This window comes from Dreissena polymorpha, chromosome 8 (assembly GCF_020536995.1).
Source record: "Dreissena polymorpha isolate Duluth1 chromosome 8, UMN_Dpol_1.0, whole genome shotgun sequence".
NCBI classification, from domain to species: domain Eukaryota; kingdom Metazoa; phylum Mollusca; class Bivalvia; order Myida; family Dreissenidae; genus Dreissena; species Dreissena polymorpha.
Window position 1 is genome coordinate 3,125,173 of NC_068362.1, and position 25,478 is coordinate 3,150,650.

The 25,478-nt window shown below is 36.8% G+C and overlaps 2 protein-coding genes across 5 annotated transcripts in view; one reads left to right on the plus strand and one right to left on the minus strand.

Annotated features, from left to right (window-relative positions):
• The window catches only part of LOC127842901 (carbohydrate sulfotransferase 1-like), an 11,677-nt gene extending 3,881 nt beyond the window's left edge, over nt 1–7,796 (plus strand). Inside the window, exons 3-6 of the mRNA XM_052372713.1 lie at nt 1,579–1,674; nt 2,019–2,199; nt 5,126–5,247; nt 5,973–7,796. Of these exons, the coding sequence (XP_052228673.1) occupies nt 1,579–1,674; nt 2,019–2,199; nt 5,126–5,247; nt 5,973–6,655 (1,082 nt within the window). The 3' untranslated portion in view covers nt 6,656–7,796. The remainder of the gene's footprint in view (nt 1–1,578; nt 1,675–2,018; nt 2,200–5,125; nt 5,248–5,972) is intronic.
• On the minus strand, nt 7,736–24,094 carry LOC127842893 (thyrotropin-releasing hormone-degrading ectoenzyme-like). 4 transcript variants are annotated; one of them, XM_052372685.1, is made up of 4 exons: nt 23,846–24,094; nt 17,457–18,481; nt 9,815–11,300; nt 7,736–9,369 (listed from the first exon to the last, which is right to left on the minus strand). In XM_052372685.1, the coding sequence occupies exons 1-4, from the start codon at nt 23,877–23,879 to the stop codon at nt 9,017–9,019; spliced, it is 2,898 nt and encodes a 965-aa protein (XP_052228645.1). In that variant the 5' UTR covers nt 23,880–24,094; the 3' UTR covers nt 7,736–9,016. The 4 variants fall into 4 exon arrangements, with proteins under 4 accessions (XP_052228645.1, XP_052228644.1, XP_052228646.1 ...); XM_052372684.1 differs by having other exon boundaries at nt 17,457–18,484; XM_052372686.1 differs by having other exon boundaries at nt 17,457–18,484; nt 23,809–24,094.
• Nucleotides 24,095–25,478: the final 1,384 nt, after the last annotated feature.

Sequence of the window (25,478 nt, forward strand, 5' to 3'; positions counted from 1 at the left end):
CGATATGGACTGACAGTGAGCGTCATTTAAACAATAAATAAAAGTAATAAAAGTAATAAAGGGTATACAACGGCGAAACATATTTTTTGTGTCATGTGAATACCCCATGTGTCAATAATCAACCGCAGTTTGCCACCGCTAAGTTCGCGGTTTCCAACCCCGCGATATGACTCAGCCTTGTATGACACACAACGCCTTAAAGTTTAATTTGCGCGAATTTGCAACTACTGTTTCTTAAAGCTTTTTGTCACGTTTTTTTGTGCAAATCGCTCGATACAGACAATACTTTATTGAACCGCCTTCCGAAATCCATGCATGCATGGTTAAGCTTCGCGTCATAACAAACAAATTACTCATTGTTGCTGAACTGACAATACTTCACACGAACTTGCGCGTTTGATTACACCGAAAGCTGATTTATATCCCCAATTTTTTTAGAAATACAACAACATTGTGCATCAACCTGTCACAAATGATCCCACATTTAACCATCGGGGAGGGGGGGGGGGGGGGGGGGCGTAATACGTTTTGAATGTATTCACTTCTAATAAATGTCAACTTGTGAAATGTGTTGCTCTGTTATCATATCGATAAATCTTAGGACAAGTCTTACACTTTTATAGACAGCAATAATAAAACAAAGTTTGTCATTAAATGCATTATATTGATAAATGTAAACATTTGGATCTTAAAAGCTCTAGAAAAAAACAAGAATAAAATTAAAGAAAGAAAACACAAACCCTCAACTGGGCTCGAACCACTGACCCCTGGAGTAAAAGTCTATCGCCTAAACCACTCGGGCATCCGTTCTCATACTGTAATAGTTGTATTTTATACTGTATATAAAAGCAATTCTCGTAGCTCTCGTGTCACTAAATTTAACGACAACAACAAAAACTCTCCAAATTATTAAATCGTTTCGCGTTGCAACGCTTTATAATTTTCAGGTTTTAAAATCGTTAAAAGATTCATTTATAAAATATGTTAATCAGTTACCGCTGTATAATAAGTTAATATTATAATGTTTACAAAACAAACATAATTTGATTTCGCCCAGAAAATTTGATGTGAACTTTAAACCTTATGCTCATGCGCCGACTGCGTTATCCTTAACGTTTCCCTAATGAGAGTCTCCTTAACCCATTTAGGCCTAGCGTCTAGAAAAAAGGCCTTGGCAAACAGCGTAGACCCAGATGAGACGCCGCATGATGCGGCGCCTCATCTGGGTCTGCGCTGTTTGCTTAAAGGAATTTCTGTAAGAAATATTCTAAATATAGAAATAAATATACTAGACATCCCTAATTTTGGAAATAAATTGATCCAATTTAGAATGATGGGAGAGTCCACTAGGCATAAATGGGTAAAGTACCGCGCATACAGACCCTTTTGTTGTTTACAAATGAGACCTTTGTATTCGTCTTAAGCTTATATATCGAAGTATTGTTCAAATTTAGCGATGAATTTCAAGCAAGGTATTCGCCTTAAGCTTATATATCGAAGTATTGTTCAAATTTAGCGATGAATTTCGAGCGAGGTATTCGCCTTAAGCTTATATATCGAAGTATTGTTCAAATTTAGCGATGAATTTCGAGCAAGAGAAGCTGAGCCTGAGTCTGCATCTGGAGAATGGATACGTGGACTCCACGACTACACAAGCTGCGTATAATTATTCAGGTAGATTCGCTTTCTCATCCTCCTTATCTTCCTCTTCCTTTTTCTCCAACTCCTTCTCCTCCTCCTTCTGCTCCTGCTCCTCCTTCTCCTCCTCCTCCTCCTGCTCATCATCCTCCTCCTCTCCCTCCTCCTCCTCATCATCATCATCGTTATCGTCGTGCCATCTTCGTCGTCGTGGTCGTTGACATCGTCATCATCATCATCATCATCATCATCAACAGTAATAACAACAACAAGAACAATTACAACAACAACAATAACAGTAACAACATCATAATCATCATCAACAACAACATCATCATCATCAACAACAGCTTGAGAATATTTTTGTTACTTACGTTCAGAGGGTACGGACATTATCCTTCTGGCCTACATGCGGTCCGGCTCGACTTTCCTCGGGAACCTGCTGGGCTGGAGACCGGATGTGTTCTACTGGTTTGAGCCCCTACGTAACTTACGACTTTGGGACTACATCCGGGATTTTGACCTTTTGTGCAATGTTGTTCAGCCCTCTTGCAATATAATGTAAGTCTAGCGTTTTGATCAAGAGACTTGTAATTTGTATTGTGGATCCATTGACTTAAACTCAATTGCATACAATATATACGGTATCAAGACATAGTCCCGGGTCATAAGGACGGGCAAATTATTATGTTTTATCATTGTTATTATAAGTATTACACTCTTATCAAAATATGTCAGTTTTATAGGAAATTAATGTAATGCTTATTTTCAAAAATGCAAAATATGTGAACACGTCCATTAAACGGCTTTAAAATGTATTTTATTCACTATGTTTGACGGTTCATCGTAAGATAACATGAACATTTTACAAGGAAAAAACGCGGATTTGCATAAAATATGAATAAACCATATCCACTTGAATTCCTTCCAAAATAGGTCTACCGTTAAACCGTTGATATTGCGAGGAGTTTTCATGAGAGTGTGAGTTTTATTGAGCCTCGTTCTGGGAAAACGGAGCTTAATGCATGTCCGTAAAGTGTCGTCCCAGAATAGTTCGCACAGGCTAATCAGGTTCGATACTTTTCGCCTAGACAGGATTTTTTTGTTTGGAATTGACTTCCTTTACACGAAAAATTCCATAAAGCGGAAAGTGTAGTCCATGATTAGCCTGTGCGGAGTGCACAGGCTAATCTGAGACGAAACTTTACGAACATATGTTGAGCCCCCATTTCCCAGAGCGCGGCTCCATCCGAAATTTATGACGTCATTCCAAGCGAGAGGCTTCATTTTATGAGCTCTTGACCTTATTATCTTACTGGACTCACGGATATTGACATGAATAGTTCAATTATAACATTCATTAGCACATTTATACCTAGCGTCTAGAAAAAAGGCCTTGGCAAACAGCGTAGATGCGGCGTCTCATCTGGGTCTGCGCTGTTTGCTTACAGGAATTTCTGTAAGAAATATTCTAAATACAGAAATAAATATACTTGACATTTAGAAGGATGGGAGAGTCCACTAGGCATAACTGGGTAAACAGCCAGTTAGTGTTAAATGAAATATATTCAATTTGTTTGTGGCATTGCGTTGTGGGTTGGGCGATGGAGTACGATTGAACCGCTTAGGTGAGAAGCGCGTGAAGCAACCCCTGCGCTAACCGGACAGCCCGTAGATTGCTTACTGTCTAAGAGGTTATGAACCAATATCGAAATTAGTGCATAATTCAAAAGGGTTCATGTTCTCAGTTGGTATAAGACCAATATCGTGTGTGCGTGTCTCTCATTTTGGTCCATGTCAAGTATGGTGAAATTTGAACTGCTACTCTGCGTTTTATGAGGTCGGCTTTTGTCGATAATTCTGTACATGAAAGTGTGCGCGTTTAATTTTTTATACAATACAAAATCACCTGAAATAAAGAAAAATGCCATGAAGTGTTACCGTTTAACACATGTATTATGATCCGATAAGATATTGATTTTGTGTGAGCAAACCATAGAGGGGGTCGAGTCCGGGACCTGAAGGTCGCAAAGCGAACAAGACGCAATTTTAGTAAAATATTAGTAACATCATACAATATAACAGTATAACTTCTGTTGAGATTCACACTTGCGAATTCCAGATTTATGATTGCATTTGATATATTACATATATCTAAAGCAATTGTATTGTGAAGAGCTCAAAATATTGTTGTTGTTATTTAAAAAATATATATTTTAAATGCAAGCTTGTTTTTTCTTATTGGAATGTAACTAATTTAAATGGTTGTTTTTCTCATCTAAGAAGAACTCTCATTTAATACAAAAAAATCGATGAAAGGTCTATTATATTCCCTTTAAGCAGGTGTTTTATGCTCTTCCTATTGTTTTTTAAGTGGTTAAACAGTACAATAAACAGACGGTAATGATATTCAGACTCGAATTTAATTAATTTGCATAATTCTATGACCAGCACGTCACATATAAGAATGTGAGGCGAGTTTTACACATTGACATTATATTGTGCAAGTATCTGTGACGAGACATTGTTTTTAATATCACGCGCGATGACATTTGCGTTGTTGAACAACATGTTCGAAAAATTTACTAAAACCTACACAGCCAATTTAGACTGTTCCCGAGTTTTATTACCGCCCAAAATCCGAGGTCGTAAAACGCGCTACGGAATGCGAAACACAATTCTCTTTGAATAAAACCTGCCGCAAACATTTTTTTAAGTATGAGTTCGATAATATTGAGGCCATTTTACAAATATTGACATAAATATGAACAAAATTGATTTGAAAAAAGCTGAAAACGGCCAAATAAGCATTAGAATTTCCGGGTACATTTAGTATATTTTCCGTACCCGGGGATATATTTAAGTAAACTAAAGAGTACCAGGGGTACATTTTAGTAGTTACCGAGCCGGCAATGATCAATCTAGCGTTAGTGTGCACTAATAATTGTTTCTACGAACCCAATACGCTTGAGCCGCTTTTTTGAACGGCCTCCGTTAAGGCTTATTCGGTATATTACATACTTATGCATGTTTGCATAAGAAACTGTGCTCAAACAAATGATGAATTGTATAGCGTATTACAATGAATTCGATTTTAATTTCAAGGAAGCTCAAGTTTTCAGTGTTTCTGCAAGAAAACATAGTCGTTAATAAAATTCTCATTTTTGATTTTTGTCAATTGTCTTCGAATATTTCACAATCTAGCCTGGTGTTTTTTATATATGAGTCGACCCGAATTAGCATGTGCAGTCCGCACAGGCTTATCAGGGACGTCACTTTCCGTTTTTATTGAAAATTTCGTTTAGAGGGAGTCTCTTCTAATCGACAATCCAGTCTGTACGGAAAGTGACGTCCCTGAGTAGTCAGTGCAAAGTGTACAGGCTAATCTGGGACGACACTTTATAAGCACATGCGTTTAGCCCCGTGTTCACAGAAAAAGCTAACATTTCAATGCTAATTAAATAAAATACCCGGTACACATTTTCAGCCCAGAAACTGACGCGAGGTCCCTGCAGAATGCCCTGTCATTGCTTGACGACATCTTACACTGCCGGCTGGCACATCGGGTCAACGAGTCCACGGATCTCAATTATTCCCCGGAACAAGCCTGTATGATATCTCTGCCTCCGAATTTTCAACTCATGTTTTTTACTATTGTTTGACTCTATTTCTTACTTAAAGTCTATATTTTTCTATAACTTTATAGAATCAAAATGCTGAGAGCGTAGAGAGACCGAAGAAAAAAATACTATGCAAAGGGTTGTGAATTATAACGGAATGTTTCTCATTCAAAAATTTAATGAAGTCACTCTCCTGCAAAATAATTGCGATACAAAAATCACAATAAGCTTTGAAATGCTTTATGAGCAATTCTTTGCTGGTTTAAGTATATTTATATAAATTTATAGCTTCGCTATCGGAAAACGGCGCTTAATGCATGTGCGGACTGCAGGGGCTAAACTGGGACGTCAATTTACGAACTTGCAGCGAGTCTCGTTTTCCAATAGCGAGGCATAGTTGTTTAAAAAAAGCTATACTCCGAACACTGAAGATGTTTAAGACTTTTCAAATGTTCGTGCATAAAATATAAAATCCCCGTCCATCGAGTGGTTACGATTGCCTCGCTATTAAATGTGCACACCTAAATGACAGTATGTGAACTGTGTGAAATTCTGAAAAGAAAAAGTTTTGACCCAGTTATTTTGTAAATGCTACTCTCTTTAAATACGCTAAACGTTACCTCCATCCAATTATTTTAAGGGCTAAAAACATCACTGAATATTAATTAAAGTTTTACATTTAAGGAGGAGTTAAATACTCGGCTGTTGTTTCAGCACCAAGTTGGCAAAGGCATTTGAACTGTACGGCTGTCAACAATGGAAGCAAACTGCATCCAAAGTGCGTCTCGTATCTGGAAGAAGACTGCCATAAAGCGTCGCATCGTATGGTCAAAGCCCTCCGGATAGACCTGAACAGCGTCTCTTTGCTACTTCATAACAATCCGCGATTAAAAATAGTGCATTTGCTACGCGACCCGCGCGGGATTATCAACAGTCGTTTGCGCACATTTTGGTACGCGGCATTCTTGAAAACTGATGCGGCAATAAGCGACGACATTCAGGTGATTTGTTCTCGTCTGCGTAATAACATAGAATCCGGAATACGTCTGCTGAAAATATACCCTAACAGGGTGAAGTTAATTCAGTATGAGGACGGATTTAATGTGAAAAGCCCAAAGATAAGCAAATTATATGAATTTCTTAATATTGATGAACCCAAAGACATTCACGCGAACGAGATCGATAAACTTTCATCGACATACTACGCCAATAGAACGGACGGGTTTAATCCGTTTTTATACAGGCAGCAGTTACCGTGGAACGTGGTTGCTATGGTAAACAATCACTGCGCAGACGTGATGTCCAACATGGGTCTGCGCATGTTCAGAAGCGAAGCGGAACTCAGAAATGAAAGCATTCCAGTGATATATTCGAAACTTACGTATACAATATTATAGTTAAAATATGCTCGTCAGTTTCAAGAATAATTATGCGACTGGTCGAAAGATACCGTAATTAAGTTCGAACAATTGCTGTTAGCTACTTATTATCTGTGTAGAATTGTGTAGAACCACCCATTTAATGTATGCGAGCATCCATGACGTACAAATGCACGCATGGTGAAGGTTATTAAACCAACTACAGACCAAGACTTGCCATTAGTCCAGATGACCCGCGCCCTGGAAGAACCAGACTTAATGCATGTGCGTAATGTGTTGTCACAAATTAGCCTGTGCAGTCCGCATAGGCTAATCAGGGACAACACTTCCCGCCTAGAAAGGATATTTGTTAAGAAGAGACTTTCTGTAAACGAAAATTCCATTAAAAAGGAAAGGGGACTGCACATGCTAATCTAAGATGACACTTTACGCACATGAATAAAGCCCCTGTTTTCTAGACCGGTATTATCCACTATATAACTCTTAGTTGACGGGAGTACCGGGAACAATAATGAACATGGGAAATATTGGTCAAAAAGTAGGTTTAATACTGACATCAAAGTACTCAATCTTATTTATTAAATCTTAGACTGATCAAGTAGTACACACATTGGCAAAGAAGCACCCCATTTGTTGCATTTGTAACAAGAGAATTTCGTTGTTGCTTGCCATCTGCAGTACGTGATATAATTATCCTCCTGACTACATGTATAGACAACTCAGAGATATAAGACTATTATACTATAATATTAAATGTTAATATGATCCATTAGTGTGATATATATTTATTTTTTTAATTACAAGAAAAGTGGGTGGGGGTAAATAACAAATATGAAGAAAACATGCCAAAAGTGCCTGTTAATATATGTTGAGTTTGTGTCAAATCGCTCAGACAAGAAACATTTAATATTGCGTGTATGTTTTTGCAAAGAAAAACACCGCTAGTTGATACAATTGGATATGTATACAGGCATAATAATTTTGAAAAAATAATTATTTATTGGAAATCACAACGTGTTTTTACAGTGTTCATTATTGAACTTAGGAAGTCACGAACTAACCAAACAAACAACAACCTTGCATTATACATAAAAGGGCTTTCAAACTTAGAAATTTATTTGATATTTACTATAATTACTTGTTAACATTATAAAGTAAAATGAAGTATATATTATTGTATATGTACGACACATAGTGTTTCAAGTATGAACATATTAATATATATCGTTACCATTAAAGGGGCCTTTTCACAGATTTTGGCATTTTTTTAACTTATTCATTAAATGCTTTATATTGATAAATGTAAACATTGGATCGTAAAAGCTCCAGTAAAAAATCAAGACAAAAATTAAAAAAAAGGAAAAGAACATTGCCCGGAGCAGGTTTCGAACCAGTGACCCCTGGAGTCCTGCCAGAGTCCTGAAGTAAAAACGTTTTGGCCTACAGAGCTATTCCGCCGAGTACACATTCTTGACGTATTTTATACCTTATATAAGCAATCTTCGTAGTTTCACAAAATTTAACGACAAAAACAGAACTCTCCAAATACACTTTTATAGACAGCAATAATAAAACAAGTGTATGGCTGCTTTGTATAAAGGTCTTTTAAAAGGGCCTTTACACAGATTTTGACATTTATTGAAGTTTGTCATTAAATGCATTATATTGATAAATGTAAACATTTGGATCTTAAAAGCTCTAGTAAAAAACAAGAATAAAATTAAAGAAAGAAAACACAAACCCTCAACTGGGCTCGAACCACTGACCCCTGGAGTAAAAGTCTATCGCCTAAACCACTCGGGCATCCGTTCTCATACTGTAATAGTTGTATTTTATACTGTATATAAAAGCAATCCTCGTAGCTCTCGTGTCACTAAATTTAACGACAAAAACAGAACTCTCCAAATTATTCAATCGTTTCGCGTTGCAACGCTTTATAATGTTTAGGTTTAAAAATCGTCAAAAGATGCATATAATGGCTATATTAGAGCATGGTTAATGTTCAGTATTACCGTTTCCTCACAAATATCATAACTAAAACGAAAACTTACGAATCTGAAACAACTTTTTTCAATTTTGTCAATTTACCAAAGCGTGAAAAGATCCCTTTAATATACATGTATTTGCAAAGTGTTGCTTGTCTACATCATTTACTTAGTAACGTAGTTCGTGTATTTGTAAGTAACTTCCTTTTTTTCTGTATTAACTTGGTTTCATCGTAACAAAAAAGTTTTTAATCGCATAATAGTTTTTCAACAATATTAAATATACAAGCCACTGACTGACCTGTTATAACCGCTATGAGTAATGTTATGTATACTCAAGAACACATATCTATGTCCATTGTATAATGCAAATCGATTTTATCACACAACAAGATCATGCGAAAACAAGCTCGTGCTTCGCAAGCATCGTGTACAGCCACGTGTTCAAGGTTTCATAATGCGCCTCGACCCATCGTGCGTTGTCCCTGGCGGCCTCGAGACCCTGTTCGAATGCCCGCCGCGCTGTGCCAAGGTTCGATGTTCGAGCCAGGAAATTCTTAAGATCCGCGACTTGCTCGTGAGTGGTGAACTCCGCGGTGACGCCAGAAACAAGCCGCGAGAGTTGGAAGAGACTACCAGCGAACCTCTCCAGGAAGTGGCACCAGTTGGTCGTCAAGTGGTTCCAGACCTTGTCTATCGCCGTGGGGTTTGCCGCTAGATCCGTCAAGGCTCGTACTGCTTCTGGCCCTGTAGTGGTCAATAGTGTATACTTTTAAAAAGTGCCCAGTTTCAACCAGTGCTTGGATTTGTTGATAAATCCTTCGATTACGAAAAACAAGGAATGAATTGCAAATGTGCATGCCCATACAAAAGTCATTTCAAGGGACCTGTTCACAGATCGAGATGTTGCCTAATTTCAAATTATGTGACAGGTTGGTATTTTTAAAAGTAACTTCCGCAAGCCAAATTAATTTTAAAGATACGGTTTGTTCTATGTTAGCTTATGAAATTTAGCACCATAAATGCGGAAACATGGGATCGCAAAAGGACAATGACAAAAATGTGAACAAAACCCCCCATAGAAACCCACATAACATACGTTATTATTTTGTTTTCGTATTTTCGTCCTGTGTTTTCAAGTTTTCTTAACATGTGGTACAAAAAAGAAGACGCCATATCATTGATAGTATACCTTTCATTGTAGAGGAATCTTGTGTCAACCGAATCAGCCTGTCCTGCACGGCTGGGTCCTCTGCGCATGTCATTCCATAAAGGTACGCCTGCCTCTCATCGGTGTTCAGTGAGGCGTTATACCGCCCCACGATGAACTCCCACTCGGAGACATTTGCACGCTTCATTACCGTACACAGGATTGCGGGCCGGATGTTCAGCGGAAGCGGGATGACTCTTTCCCGGAAGGCGCCATACCAAGCCCGAGAGTTGGTCACGCATGAGGGATTCAAGAACTTACAGCCGATCGCGAAGAGTTTAGCGTAGAGCAGTTTATTTGAGAAGGTTCCCTGGGAATTTGCAGAGTTTACCAGCGCGTATTTGATGACATTATTTGCGAAGATCTTAAATTTGGAATCAAGCGGAGTCGCGTGGACAAGTCTTGCTATTGTCTTAAGTTCGGAGATAGCGGCTGACCATGGCACGTAGTCATCTTCGAATAGTAAGTATTCAAACAGAGACAGAGCGGTTTCCAAGGGCATTAACTTTGCTTTACTTAAACTGAAAGCATCGTTGATTATTTGTGCTCTATTCAACTTGTGTATTCTTGAATGGTCGTATATTAGGTACTGAGCGATATGGCCCCAAATATCGGGACCATAGTTAACTCTGTAGTAACCCTTTTGCTGTACGTTACCGATAAGCCAATGACCATCTCTCGTCAAGTCCGGTAACCCCTTGTCTATAATAAAAGTTTCTTCCCTTTCGAGCCAAATTATTTTTGAGTTACTTACAGTGAAATTTGCTTCAACGTCGGTTGTATATGTGAATGGAATCGTCCAACGTAGTTTTTCGTTTGTTGAATTTGTCGTATTGGTTTTGGTTAAGTCGTTCAAGAATCTTGACTGGGTAATGCGCAGATATCCCGGTCGTATCTGGGTGACGTGAACAACGGGGTAGTTCGGCTGTAGTACCCATGTTCGCATTATCTCACCAACGTTCGGTGAACCTTTCGGGTCGGATTCCATTGACGCAAAAAATCCATCGTGATCGGCATTCGAATACTCATAGCGCTGCAAATATAGTTTTAAGCCATTCAGAAAGTGGCTTGGGCCAAGGAAAAACTCCATCATACGGATTAAGCTTGCTCCTTTTAAGTACGATATGCTGTCAAACACTTGCTTGATTTCGGTCGAATCAGACAAACTCATGTGCACCGGATGTGACGTCATCAGTCCATCGGTTTCAAAAATCGGATGCATTGTGTTAATCGTAAAATAATCCGGGAAATTATAATAGTCGCTAGAATTAACCGCTGCCACAAGGACGTTTTGCATGGCGACCAATTCAAAATAAGTCGCAAACGCCTCTTTTAAGAACAGATTACCCCACCAGTTCGGCGTTGCTAGGTTACCGAACCACTGATGCGCAAGCTCGTGGGCAACTGTTGTCATGGCGTCCATCCATGCGAACTCGCTGTAATATCTGTCATCATAACAGATACGATCCTGTAAACACACATGACTCGTACATGTTTCAAATATAGTTGTAATAGCTGTTTTTTGCTTATTGTTCATGTCGCACATAATGGACAAATAAGAACGGTCCAGATTCAAAGAATATTTCAACTGTAAATTGAGAAACAATTTGTTCTTAACATCAATAAATCTAAAATACATTAATTCAAAAACAATTTGACTTTCAATGCCAATATTTACTACAAACAATATTATTTTCGCATTCCATAAAACGATAATGAGATATGCACATATTCACCCCAGGCTGGTGTTTTGAATATGTTAAGAAGCGAGAAAAGATGTGTTTTTATATTCACAGCTACGTCTTTCCAATTAAAGATTGATTTAACAAATGATTGGTTTATACAATAGGTGTAAATGATTAAACATGTTTGAATAATCAAATACATTTTCTGTAAATCATTAAGACATACAACCTTAGACACACAATCTAAGACAAGCAACTACCCTCAAACAACATCAGTCAAACAATCTCATACAAACAACCTGATACAAACAACCACAATTAAATAACGTAAATCAAACAACCTAAGACAAACAAGCTCAGACAAACAACTTCAGACAAACAGCTCAGAAAACACAATAAGACAGAGAACCTAAGAAGAAACCCTTTCACAAACAACCTTATTTAAAATAAACTCATACTAAAAAGTTCAGTCAAACAAGCTCAGACAAACAAGCTCAGACAATCAACTTTAGATACAGAAACTCAGACAAACAAGCTCAGATAAAACAACATCAGACAAACGATCTCAGAAAAACCCATCTGACAAACAATCTAAGACAAGCAAGCTAAGACAAACAACCAAAAACAAACAACCTGAGACAAATTAGCTCAAAAAAACAACTTTCAATCAATCAAACACACTCTGACAATAACCTCAAACTAACAACCTCAGACTTTCAGTCTAAGGAAAATATCATAGAGTAATTAAAAGTGACTAAATACCTGTCAATACAACTTCAGACAAAAAATCTCAATTAAACAACCTAAGACAATTACCCTGAGACAAAGAACCTAGGACAAACAACATAAGAGAAGAACCCTGAGACAAAGAACCTAAGACAAACAACATAAGACATATACACTTAGACAAACAATCTCAGAGAAAACCCTTCAGTCGAACAACATTTTACAAACAACCTGGACAAACAACCTGTCACATAAAAAACAACAAATCTCAAACAAACACCTTCCGAAATCATCCTAAAAAAAAAACCATAAGACAAACAACAACAACAATACTACTAATACTTAAATAGTTGGTAAAGTAACAATGTAGTTCTACACACAATCTAACAAAAAAAAACAATTTTACAATAATAAGTGGTTTATTGGCCGAAGATGTGAGGTGTAGCAATTATTTTTGCGCAACGTTGAAGCAGAGAATGTTACAGAAAGAAAAGTCGTTTGGTTGGGAATATCGTTAGTTTTAAAATGTGATAATAATCCAAGGGCCTAAAATCAAGGAGAAAGGATGGTTGCGTAACGAATTAAACCAGTAGTTTAGATTTAACAAGGTGTTCTATATTATGTCGTGTTATTGAAAATTGGTTTTCCTAGAAGTAATTTAAGTCTACTGAGGTGAAAATTTCCTTAATTTTGTTAGCCCACTTTCTTTAAATAAGAATTTGGTAGATTCATCATGTATTTGAAAATTGGAGAGATACGTTTCTTTGCCTGTTAAGGTATGTTTTAAAATGAGATCATTTTACGTTTAATGTTAATTGCATTATGATATATGACAAGTGTCCATACATGAAGGCCGTTGAGGTTGATTTTCTAGCTTTAGTGTTTTTTCGAATAAAGTTGTTATGGATTTTTTGAAGGATATCTATGTTTTTGAAGCCACATTCCTTAGAGTCATAGGTAAAGATTGGTAAGACAGAGTGGTCAAATAATTTTAGGGTAAGTTCAATTGGCAGGTCTGCGTTTTGTGCACGTATGTATAAGAGATGCATTACTTAATTTGCTTGTTGTTTTCTGGCATTAAGGAGGGAAACATTGCTAGCTAGAGTTATGCATATATAGTGATAACGGTCAGTATTCTCGATAGGATTGTTACCTAATTTAGATTGAAGTTCTGTTTTTGTCTTGCACCGAATATTACGATTTTAATTTTGTTTAAATTAACATCACAGTAGTTATAGAAGATGTCTAGACTGTTTTCAAAATTGTTTTTGAGTTTTATAAGATCACTGTGTCGTCAGTATAGAGAAGGAAAAGAAGTGTTAGCCACAGGGATAGGTCCAGGGGATTAATTACTTCTATGCCAATCTAGCCATTAAGATGCGTATTTGTTTGTAAGTCCTATAGACAATCCCAAAATCGATAATATGGGCGCCGCCATATTGGCTATTACGTAACCCGCGATTGAAAACGGTACTGAAGAATTTAACAGATTACAACGTTATCATATTGTACACCCGCTTTATTCCAATAAACAGTACTTTATGACTTCGCACATTAGGATTGAAAACAAGTGAAACATGAAACCAAGTGTCGATATGTATCACATCGTGAATCAATATAATTTAAATTAAAAATATACACGATAGATTCATAAAATATGTGTCTCTGCAACAATATCCAGTGACAACACGTAATGTTTATGGCCGAGTTGGCATTTTTAAGCATACCTTTCAGCATAATGCCTTTGTATAAAATTTAATTATTTCTTTAAGGAATAAAATTATTCAAGCATAATTATAAAGGTGTAGAAATATCTAAAGTGTGAAGTAAACGTTGTGATTTTAGCGTAAATAGTGCCGGAGATATTAACATAAATCTATCAATATATAATGATTGGAAACATCCATTCAGACCATATTTTTTGGATAGATCTTTGATATTAATTAGATAGATTTAAGATCGATGTAGACAATTAAATTGATATCTGCCTTTGTTTAAGCCTATATTATTTTGAATTAAATGTCGTACTTTCTATACTTTCCGGAGATATTCATTAAGAAACGTTGTAAGATTAAAGACTAAGGACGACTTCTTTAATTTAATAATACATCTCTTTGTTTGTCTAAACAGTTACAATTTCGCTATTAATATTTCCCTTGTAAGTGTCATTTTAAAGGTAATATACAAATCTATAGCCGAAATGAAGTTTGTGATTCTAAAATTGTTTCGTAAATCTTTGTTATCGAAACTTTGTAAGATTTTCAGGTAGAGATTTTTTAAAATTAAAATTATGTATCTAGTTTAGTCTAAAACTAAAGTGGTTTTTAGCAATCTTTTATTTAAAAATCGCTCTCAAGCTAATACAAAAATAACTAGCCGGAAATGAATTTTGTGATTTAAATGAACAAGTATCGGAGTTATTCGCTTGCAAAACTGTGTAAGATGTCAGGATATGTCATACTTTTTCATTGAAAAGGACATATCAGCTTTTGCCTACAACTTTCTTATATCATTATTTAAATAACGTTTTACATGTTGCCTGAAATATTATTAAATTTTCTTAATAACATCTTAATTCACGATTGAAATGTTCAACATGAAAAATAATGAGCCTTAAATAAACTTAAATAGTTCCAATTGTGTTCTCTAGATTTCCTAAACGTATGTCTTATTTAAATGTTCGTAAAACGGTCTAAATTTACGCTTAAAAAATAAAAACACGCACAAAATAAGTGATTTATTTTTCTTTAATTACGGATTATAAATGACAGCAACATACATCTCTTGAAAAAAACATCAGCGATAAAGGCGCGAACGAATTCGCTCAATGGGAGGCGATGTTCCAAGTGTGGATTAAAAGCGTTTATGGGTTTGCTTGTGACACCACATGTCTGCACATGTGTTGATACCGAACTTTAGATAAGATATCACGCGTCAAATTTAAATAACATGTTAAATGACAATCAAGACCTTATTCATGCCAGGGACCTACACTAATAGGTCCATGTCCATGCTGTGTGTTATTACTCTTAAACGAATGCAGATGAACCTTATTTCTACTAATTACGTAATTTATATTAATAAAAAAAACACGAACTAATATGTGGTTGTCAGATCGATAACATAAACTCTTTAAATCGTCAAATATATTTGATAAACCCGTTTCGCTTCCTTGTTTTGCGTAGGGACCTATACACACACATATATAGGTCAATGTTTATTTCTTCAGTACCGTTTTTGAGGCGCGCGAGAGTATTCAGGGGCGGGTAATCCGGGAGGTATCGATTTCTGGGATTGTCTATATGAAAAGTAAAAAGTGTATCGGTGAAAAAAATTCTCCTTGTCCAACGCCTATTTTAGACATGAAGGGCTCGAATATATTATTACCATAAAAAGCTTGATTTTATATGGTTACACGTATTTTGAATAAATTGCAGTACATTGTTATTAATATTATGTTTGAGAAGTTTATGTCATAAGCCAACACGCCATACTTTATCAAACGCTTGTGAAAAATCTATAAAGGCACATACAAGATTTTGTTCTCCTGTTTTTCAGAATTTCTATTAATGAGTATAAAGTTAAGATATGGTCAGACCATGAATAACCTTTCTGAAACCAGCTTGATTTACATCTAAGCTGTTCTTTTTTTAAGGATTGAGTAGGCCCTTTATTAAGTATAGATGTAAAGAATTTTCCTAAGCAGCTGAGAATAGTTATCAGTCGGTAGTTGTTTGGTTCTTTTGGATCACCTTTTTTAATATGGGGAGAATAATACCATTTAACCAACTTTGTGGGATAAAGCCAGTTTCTGGGACATGATTGAATTTTAGACTTAATAAATTCACTAACGATATTGTCAAGTAGGTGTTTTTCAGTATTTGAGTTTCTGGACACATTTTGACATTTCTGTGTTAGTAATAAGGATGTCTTATATGTTGCTTGTGTTGCCTGGGAATTTTGAGTTTGTGTAATTGAATCGGTGGTCAATAATGGTGTTGGCGTTTATTTCTTTGAAGTGATTGTAAATCTATTGTAGTGTTGGAGTGTTGTTTACATTATTTGTAGTCTTAGTTTGTTTAAAAAATACCAGAATTGCTTAGGATTTTTGTCATTCTTAATTTGTTGTCTTCTTAAGCGTTGTGGTAAAAACAGCTCGCTATAAAACATTGTTGACCAAACCAAGATTAATTGTTTTAATTGCATTTTTTTTATTATAGATTTTTAGCTCGGCTGTTTTCGGAGAAAAACCGAGGTATTGTCATAGCCAGCTCGTCCGCCGTCAGCCGTAGGCGTCGTGCCTCAACCTTAACATTGGCTCTAAAATCAATGTGCTTCCACCTACAACTTTGAAACTTCATATGTAGATGCACCTTGATGAGTTCTACGCGCCACACCCATTTTTGGGTCACTAGGTCAAAGGTTAAGGTCACTGTGACATCTAAAAAAAAAAAATTTGGCAAGCTTTCGCAGCCGAGCGTGGCGACCGTTATGCGGTGCTCTTGTTTTATATTGTTTTCAGGGTATGTACTGGTGTAGGCCTGGTTGAAAATCGATTGGAGTTCGCCAGTAATGTATCTTACCGTTTGCCGTGATTGTAGTTATGTGTTAATTTGTGTAGTTATGTATTCATTTGTGATAAAATTTTGTTAATGTTATTGTGGTCCTTGCTATTAACAAATGGATCAGCTCATTTAGGTTTCCATTTTGGTTCCTACTTCATGTTTTTCGGGCTTGTGTCAGTTAAGTTTGAGGATTTTGTTTCTGGTATATCTATTGACCAGTTGAGTACTCAGTTGCCGTCTGAAAGTTGTGGTTCTGTTTCAGTTATGTGACAATTTGTATGAAAGTGATAGCTTATTGATAAGACAATGAGAAAATCAATGATTAATTGATTTTGAAAGGTTAAAATATCAGGAGCTTTTTCTGAAGAGAAGAACTTCTACCATAAAGGATAAATATATTTTTATTTTTGCATATATCGATTAGTCCATGTGTATAGGTACTGTGGTCCAAAGTGGTACACGTAAGTGGAATAGATAGTTGTTCAAGTTGTTTTGTATTGGTCAAGATGGCTATGCAAAAACAATATATGACAAACACCATAAGACAAACAGCATATGACAAACAAACTCAGACGAACAACCAAAGATATCTTGTGCATCTCAGCAATAGATCTTAGTTGCACAATTTTTTTAATCAATCAACCATACCTCTTTAAAAATGATCAGACCCCAGTTTTCCATCGCTCCTACGGCTGTTTCCGGTACGACTAGCATGTCTTGTTTCGGCAGTGGAAATGGAATCTCAAAATGACCTTCATAGAACTTTAACACATTGGCTCCAAACTCCACCATTGCCCGCGTTTTGTCTATATTCTCGATGGATGCCCAGGAAGTGAAATTTAGTACTGAGGTCGCCTCAATCGATAAAGACGACAGATCTCCGACTGCAAAAGCCACCAGGTACGTCGACATGACGGGGGACGTCTGGTACGCGTCGGCGACGAACGCACCCGACATTAACCGGCGCTCGGAATCTTTGGGCATGTTTGACAAAGAAACCATGTCCGCTCGTCGAATTATGGTAATCTCGAATCTGGCTTTCCGGTCCGGCTCATCGAAACAAGGAAAGGCCTTTCGCGCGTCCGTGGGGGAAAATTGAGTGGCGGCGACGTGTTGGTTTCTAGTTCTGTGGGGAATCGTGCTGACGTACAGTCCCGTATAATCGGACTTCAAAGGACCGTTGTAGTTGATTTCCACATAATAGTTATTCCCCGGCAGGAAATCTTGGTTAATGAAAATCGTTAAGAACTGCCACTCCGTATCGACGGCGAAGTTTAAAACTTGTATCAGTCCTTGCGATGTATTAAGGCGACCAACTTCGATATCGGCGATTTTCAACTGGTCAACGTTTAAAGTTATGTTGTTTCCCTGCTCAAGACATTGAAATTGCAACCACATTTTTCCCACGAATGAGAACTGGTCTGGATTTTTCAAGTAAATATTTGGGAACACTTCGATCTTGTAAAGGACTGGTTTTAGGTGCCGCGGTAGTCGGCCATGATGGTACGGAACAGTTCGGTTGTTTTCAATTAAGATGGCAGCTTCCGTGGAAGGAACTTGCGTAGATGACGAAGTGCCATTATGACAGACGGCATTGCTGAGTCCAAAGTAGTAAAACAGCACTGACGAACCGATGACCGCGAGGAACATGACCACAAAAAGTGTTGGTAACACTACTGGAAGAAAAGTGATAAGTCCATGACTGAATAAAACATAACTATATTTTTATTATTTCTAATAAAGTATCTTAACTAATTGGTAACACTGTAATCCTAGTCGTTAAATAAAGATTTCCTTTGTTGTACAGCCAAATTTCAACACATGTGAAATCCTTAGCCGTTGTAAGATTTATGTGCCTTTTTGGTTTAGTAATACGTTTAAAATACTTGACAAGTCACAATAACCAAGCGTAATTATATAGTTAAGTTACTACATGCGCGTTGTCGTTTTGGTACAATGAATACTGTGAAAACATATGCGATGTATTTTGTAGCTGTCATGTAGATCCTGAAACGACTTGGGACGAGATGACACCGTAATTACAACAAACACGTTCGATCATTAATTGTAGAGTTATAATAAACAGATATACTGTAAATCATAATCGAGTGTTCGCTATGTGCACACAAATTTAATTGTTCAATGATAATTGAATATTTCTTAATATAAATACTCAGGTGCAATCCGCCACCACAAAGCGGGAAGGGTCTTATAAGAATACGCCTGTACATTTGTTTGTCTGTATGTCCGTAATATATTCGTGTTCTATCCATAAATTCTATATTCCCTTTCGAATGATTTTCATAAAACCTTGCTTTAAATGTTTCGGTTACTGGGACTATGTTTATAAGGCATTAATCAGTAACGCAGGCTAAATGTATATTGCTTTACAATACACTTTAGAGAGAATTCTACAGTTTTACTTATATCCTTGTTGCATAGGCAATTGAAGAATAAAACAGAATATGTTCAATTATCGAACGTAAATAGATTTTTTTTATGTAATGCAGTTACATATTGGATTAATTTCCGTTTCCTTTACTTACGCAAATGTATTATGATCACGAATTTTGATATAACGCTATAAGTGTAGATCTGTTGGCATACGTTTTGCATTACATCGCATAGTCCCTTAAACATAAGCACACAAAGCAGCACCTGTTTCTAAATCACACCTTATTTTTGCAATATATCACAATGACGTTAACTTTGAACGTAACATGGAGTCCAAACATGCGTAACGCGTTTCGTTATAATTTAACCTTCGCATTGAAATGCATTTTGACAAGTGAAATAACATAAACATATAAAAAAAATTATCGTTTAAACAATGCCTTGATGGTGTTAAATGTTAATTTTAATAAAAGATGGATTGAAACCAAGTGTCAAGCAGTGAACAACAATAAGATATAATTTTGAGTTAAATTTGGAAAAATGACATCAAATACAAACAGTAAAAGTCATAGGATTTAAAAGGCTGCTTCTGTAGTAAGGTAAACCCAGCCTCAGTCGGAAAACTACCAACATTCTGATTAAAAAATAAATAAAGATTATCATATAATGAAATGTTTCAGAATAAAACGTTTAAGTAATTGATTGTTGTGAAACTTCTGAATAAATAATAAAAGAGCTGTTTGAAGGAATATCCCGTGACAAGCGTAGCGCTTTTTATTATATGAGTCTTGTTCTGTGAAAATGGGGTTTAATTCATGTGCGTAAAGTGTCGTCCCAGATTAGCCTGTGAAGTTTGCACAGGCTAATCGGGGACGACACTGTCCGCTTTTTCGTTTTTCGTTTAAATGAAGTCTTTTCTTAGCGAAAATCCAATTTAGGCGTAAAGTGTCGTCCCTGATTAGCCTGTGCGGACTGCACAGGCTAATCTGGGACGACACTTTACCCACATGTATTATGCCCAGTTTTCTCAGAACACGACTCATGTAATACGTTTGGTGAAGATCGGATAACGGCCGTTATACATAGCAGAAGTTGTTAATAAGCCGACTTGAGATAAACAAAGGCAATACCTCTACAGTACATTTGACACTTTGACAGAGCGTTAAACATGGTCATTTTTATGATTTGGTCGCAACGAAATCAGCATCGCTTTGTGAAAACAGGGTTTAATGCATGTGCAGAAAGTGTTGTCCCATATTCAAACAGTCCGCACAGGCTATTCGGCGACGACACTTTCTGCCTAAACTGGAGCTCTACGAGGAAGAGACTTAATTTAAACGAATGATACCATAAATGATAAAAGCGAAAAGTGTCGCCCTGAATAGCCTGTGTGGACTGCACATGCTAAAATGGGACGTAACTTTACGCACGTGCATTTAAACCCATTTTCCCAAGGCAAGGCTCAAATATTTTTGGAAAAAAAATCTTTGAAACCTTTGGTCATGAATGATTAGAAACGGTCGGTTTTCTACATTTTCAATATCTTCAGAGCCTTAAATCCACAGTTCATGTTGCGAATCTGCGTTTCATGAACTGGAGATTGATTGTTTGTTGTATTTTAGTTACCGACGAGTCATAACACCGACGAGTCATAACACCGACGAGTCATAACACCGACGAGTCATAACACCGACGAGTCATAACACCGACGAATAGATTCATCGACGGACCGTTATACTGACGAGCCGACCTATATGAGAACAAGAGGGCCAAGATGGCCCTAGTTCGCTCACCTTTTTTACAAGGCCTTGTTCATTGCTTAGTTGAAAATTCAGTACTCTAGAGTATATTAGATTGGTTCTCTTCTGTTTACTTTTTCAGTGTGAGCATATACTTAATTCTGATTTAGTACTGTCCATTTGCATGTTTTTTTTGCAATGCAAACATTTGCAAGTAATGCTAATTCCACATGTGTTTACAAGGTTTTTGTAAGATTTGGACCTCGTGACCAAGAGTTTGACCCCACATGACCCAATGTCAAACTTTGCATAGATATCATCAAGAAAAACATCCTGGTCATGTATCATCATTATTGGACCAAAACTATGGCTTCTAGTGTGTTTACAAGGTTTTTGTAAGATAAGACCCCATAACCTAGATTTTGTCCCCACATTACCAACCGTCAAACTTGACCTAGATATAATTTTTATTGTCCAGACAAATATCCTGGTCAATTTTTATCATTATTGAACCAAAAATCTGGCGTATGGAGTGTTTACGAGGTTTTTGTCAGATTTGATCGGGTGACCTATATTTTGACCCCTCATGACCAAACTTTGCTTACAAAAATAAATATTATGACCAAGATTCATAAAATCTGAAAACAATGTTGACCTCTAGAGTGTTTACAAGGATTTCGTATAATATTATGAAAATTTTGACAATATAAGGGCAATAATTCTAATAATTTATTATGCGATTTTCAAACTTGACTGAGATATTGTGGCTATATAGCTTCTCAGCAACTTTGATAAAGAATGCTTTAGAAATATGAATGCTATAGTGTTTACAAACCAAATGTGGACGGACGGACGGACGGAAGACGGACAAAGACCGATCCTAAAACCTCACCTGATCACGTGAGCTTCAAAATGTTTTTTTCACCAATCTGAGCCATTTTCCAACTTGTCCGAGATATCAATAAAACCAATGTTTTGACAAAGTTTCACGATAATTAGGCAAAAGAAAAAGTGACTTCTGGAGTGTTTACAAGGTTTCTCTGAAGTCATATAAGGAAAACTGCCCCACCACTCCATGTCGGCCATGTTTTTTTGACCGATCGGAACCATTTTCGAACTCATCTTAGATATAAATAAAACTAATGTTTTCATGATGATTTGGCAAAAAATGTGACTTCTAGAGTGTTCACAAGCTTTTTTACTATATAAATAAAAGGAAAATGCGCCCGCCTCCTGGCAGCCATGTTTTTCAATTGACCGGAACCGTTTTCGAACTCAAATCTTGTATCTAGGAAACAAATGTTCCGACCAAATTTAATGAAAATTGGGCAAAAAATGTGACTACTAGAGTGTTCACATGTTTTCACTATATACATGTAGAGAAAACTGCCCCGCCCGCTTGCGGCCATGTTTTTTCACCGATCTGGACCATTTTCAAACTCGTCCGAGATATCAATAAAACCAATGTTTTGACCAAGTTTCACGATGATTGGGCAAAACATGTGACTTCTTGACTGTTCAGAAGCCTGTTTTACTATATAAATATAAAGAAAATTTCCCCGTCCCCCTGGCAGTCATGTTTTTAAACGGACCGGAACAATTTTCAAACTTAACTCATGTATCTAGGAAACAAATGTTCTGACAAAATTTCATGAAGATTGAACCAAAAATGTGACTTCTAGAGTGTTCACATGTTTTCACTATATACATATAGAGAAAACTGCCCCGCCCCCTGGTGGCCATGTTTTTTCACCGATTTGGACCATTTCGAACTTGTCCGAGATATCAATAAATCCAATGTTTTGACCAAGTTTCATGATGCTTGGGCAAAAATTGTGACTTTAAGAGTGTTCTCAAGGTTTCTCTATAGGCAAATAAGAAAAACTGCCACGACCACTGGCGGCCATGTTTTTCAACGGACCGGAACCACTTTTGAACTCAACCAACATATCATTAAGACAAACATTTTGACAAAGTTACATGAAGGTTGGGCATGAAATGTGACTTCTACAGTGTTTACAAGGTTTTACTTTTATTGACCTAGTGACCTAGTTTTTGACCAAGCATGACCCAGTTTCAAATTCGATCGAGGCATCATTGGGACAAATCTTCTGCCCAAGTTTCATGAAGATCGGACCATAAATGAGGCCTCTAGAGTGTTTACAAGGTTTCTCTATAGCCAATAAGGAAAACTGCCCCGCCCACTGGCGGCCATGTTTTTCAACGGACCTGAACCACTTTTGAACTCAACCAACATATCATTAAGAAAAAAATTGCGACAAAGTTACATGAAGATTGGGCATGAAATGTGACTTCTACAGTGTTTACAATGTTTTTCTTTTTTTACCTAGTGACCTAGTTTTTGATCCCGCATGACCCAGTTTCGAACTCGATCGAGATATCATTGGGACAAGTCTTCAGACCAAGTTTCATGAAGATCGGACAAGAAATGTGGCCTCTATAGTGGTAACAAGAGTTCTCTATAACCAAATAAGGAAAACTGCCCCGCCCACTGGTGGCCATGTTTTTCAACGGACCGGAACCACTTTTAAACTCTACCAACATATCATTAAATCAAACATTTTACATTACATAAAGATTGGGCATGAAATGTGACTTCTACAGTGTTTACAAGGTTTTTCTTTTTTTTGACATAGTGACCTAGTTTTTGATCCAGCATGACCCAGTTTCGACTCGATCGAGGTTTAATTGGTTCAAATCTTCTGACCAAGTTTCATTAAGATCGGACAAGAAATGTGGCCTCACTGTTTACAAACCAAATGTGGACGGGCGGACGGACGTACGACGGACAAAGACCGATCCTAAAAGCTCACCTGAGCAATCAGGTGAGCTAAAAACCAACATACCCGCCATCAAAGATGGAGCGCAACATTATCATTTTACCCGTTTTCTTCTCCATCGTGGAAACTTTGTTCATGTATCCACAGGTGGTTTTTATTTTAATTCCCGTTCCTTGAGCTACCGAAACCAAATATCATCTGAATACAGTTTTCTATTATTCCAAAGCGATGTAAAAAGCAATAAATAACTTGTTTGTTCAATAACCGGTCCGTTGCTTTGATCATCACATCAGAAGAATGTTGTTTATGTATAAGACTTCGTGCATATGTTTGCGTACAGATGTTCTGTGCCCTATCATTTAGTCAGCACATACCTGTGTTCATATATTAAGTGCACGCTATCAAGGGAAATAGAGTGGTTGCTAAACTGATATTTTTTAAAGTGAACTGAACACCTGCCTGTTAGTCTTGAAAAAGTTGGTAACTAAGATTAACCACTTAATGTGATAAACATCCATTTATTGATCCTTCAATTTTGGCATCGTCATTTATATAAAAAAAGAGATTAAAGGGAGCTTTTCACGTTTTGGTAAATTAACAAAATTTAAACAACAATATTTCAGACTTGCAAATTTTCGTTGTAGCTATGATATTTGCGAGGAAACAGTAAGACAGAACATTTACCATGCTCTAAAATATCCATTATATGCATCTTTTGACGAGTTAGAAACCTGAAAAGTATAAAGCGTTTCAAACGCGGAACGATTGAATTATTTTGAAACTTCTGTTGTTATCTCTAAAAAGGTCCCTTAAAGATATTGGACACAAATGTTTTATTGTTTTGTTTAATTTACGCTCAGTCTACATGCGTATGAAAGTTATCCCTTTAAACTATATAGACATAATTGTTATAGGTCTAGATTAAGGAATGTCTGGCCCTCTATGGGGTCTTTAACTAATTGTTACAGCATACAAATATGATATATTAATCTAAAATCATTCCTCTAAGCTGACGTACCAATGTACTCGGCATCCGTGTATTGATTACCATTGGTTACCGCTGACGAGGGCCTATGCCCTGTCACAACAGTTTGGTACAAAAAGAGAGATATAATGAAACGGGAGGGGGTCAAATAAAGTAGGCTTTAAATAGGCCTTAACTCATCCCACCGTCACTGTGTAAGTTGACTATCGCACCCAACGTAACCTTGTTTGTACACGATTTAAGTGTTTTCCTTGCTACGTGCTCCAATTCGTTTATTTTTGTTGTTGAGCTTCATGAACATGTTTACAACAGGTATGATTCATGTGCATGCTATTCTTGTAATAAATTAAAATTATATGGCGTTAATTTGACACTTAAGGTCACACCTCTTTTTTTCGCTTAAAAAATTTATTAAACTTTTGGTCACAATACGTTAATTTTATAGCACGGAACGCCTGTCATCATGTCTATGTTACACATTTTTTTATTTATAACTTAAACAAGAATGCCAACTTGTCACAAAATACGCCCGTTTAAAGTTACGCTTAAAATTGATATGAGTCGTGTTCTGAGAAAACGGGGCATAATGCATGTGCGTAAAGTGTCGTTCCAGATTAGCCTGTGCAGTCCGCACAGGCTAATCAGGGACGACACTTTCCGCTTTTATGGTATTTTTCGTTTAAAGGAAGTCTATTCTAAACAAAAATCCTGTTAAGGCGGAAAGTGTCGTCCCTGATTAGCCTGTGCAGAC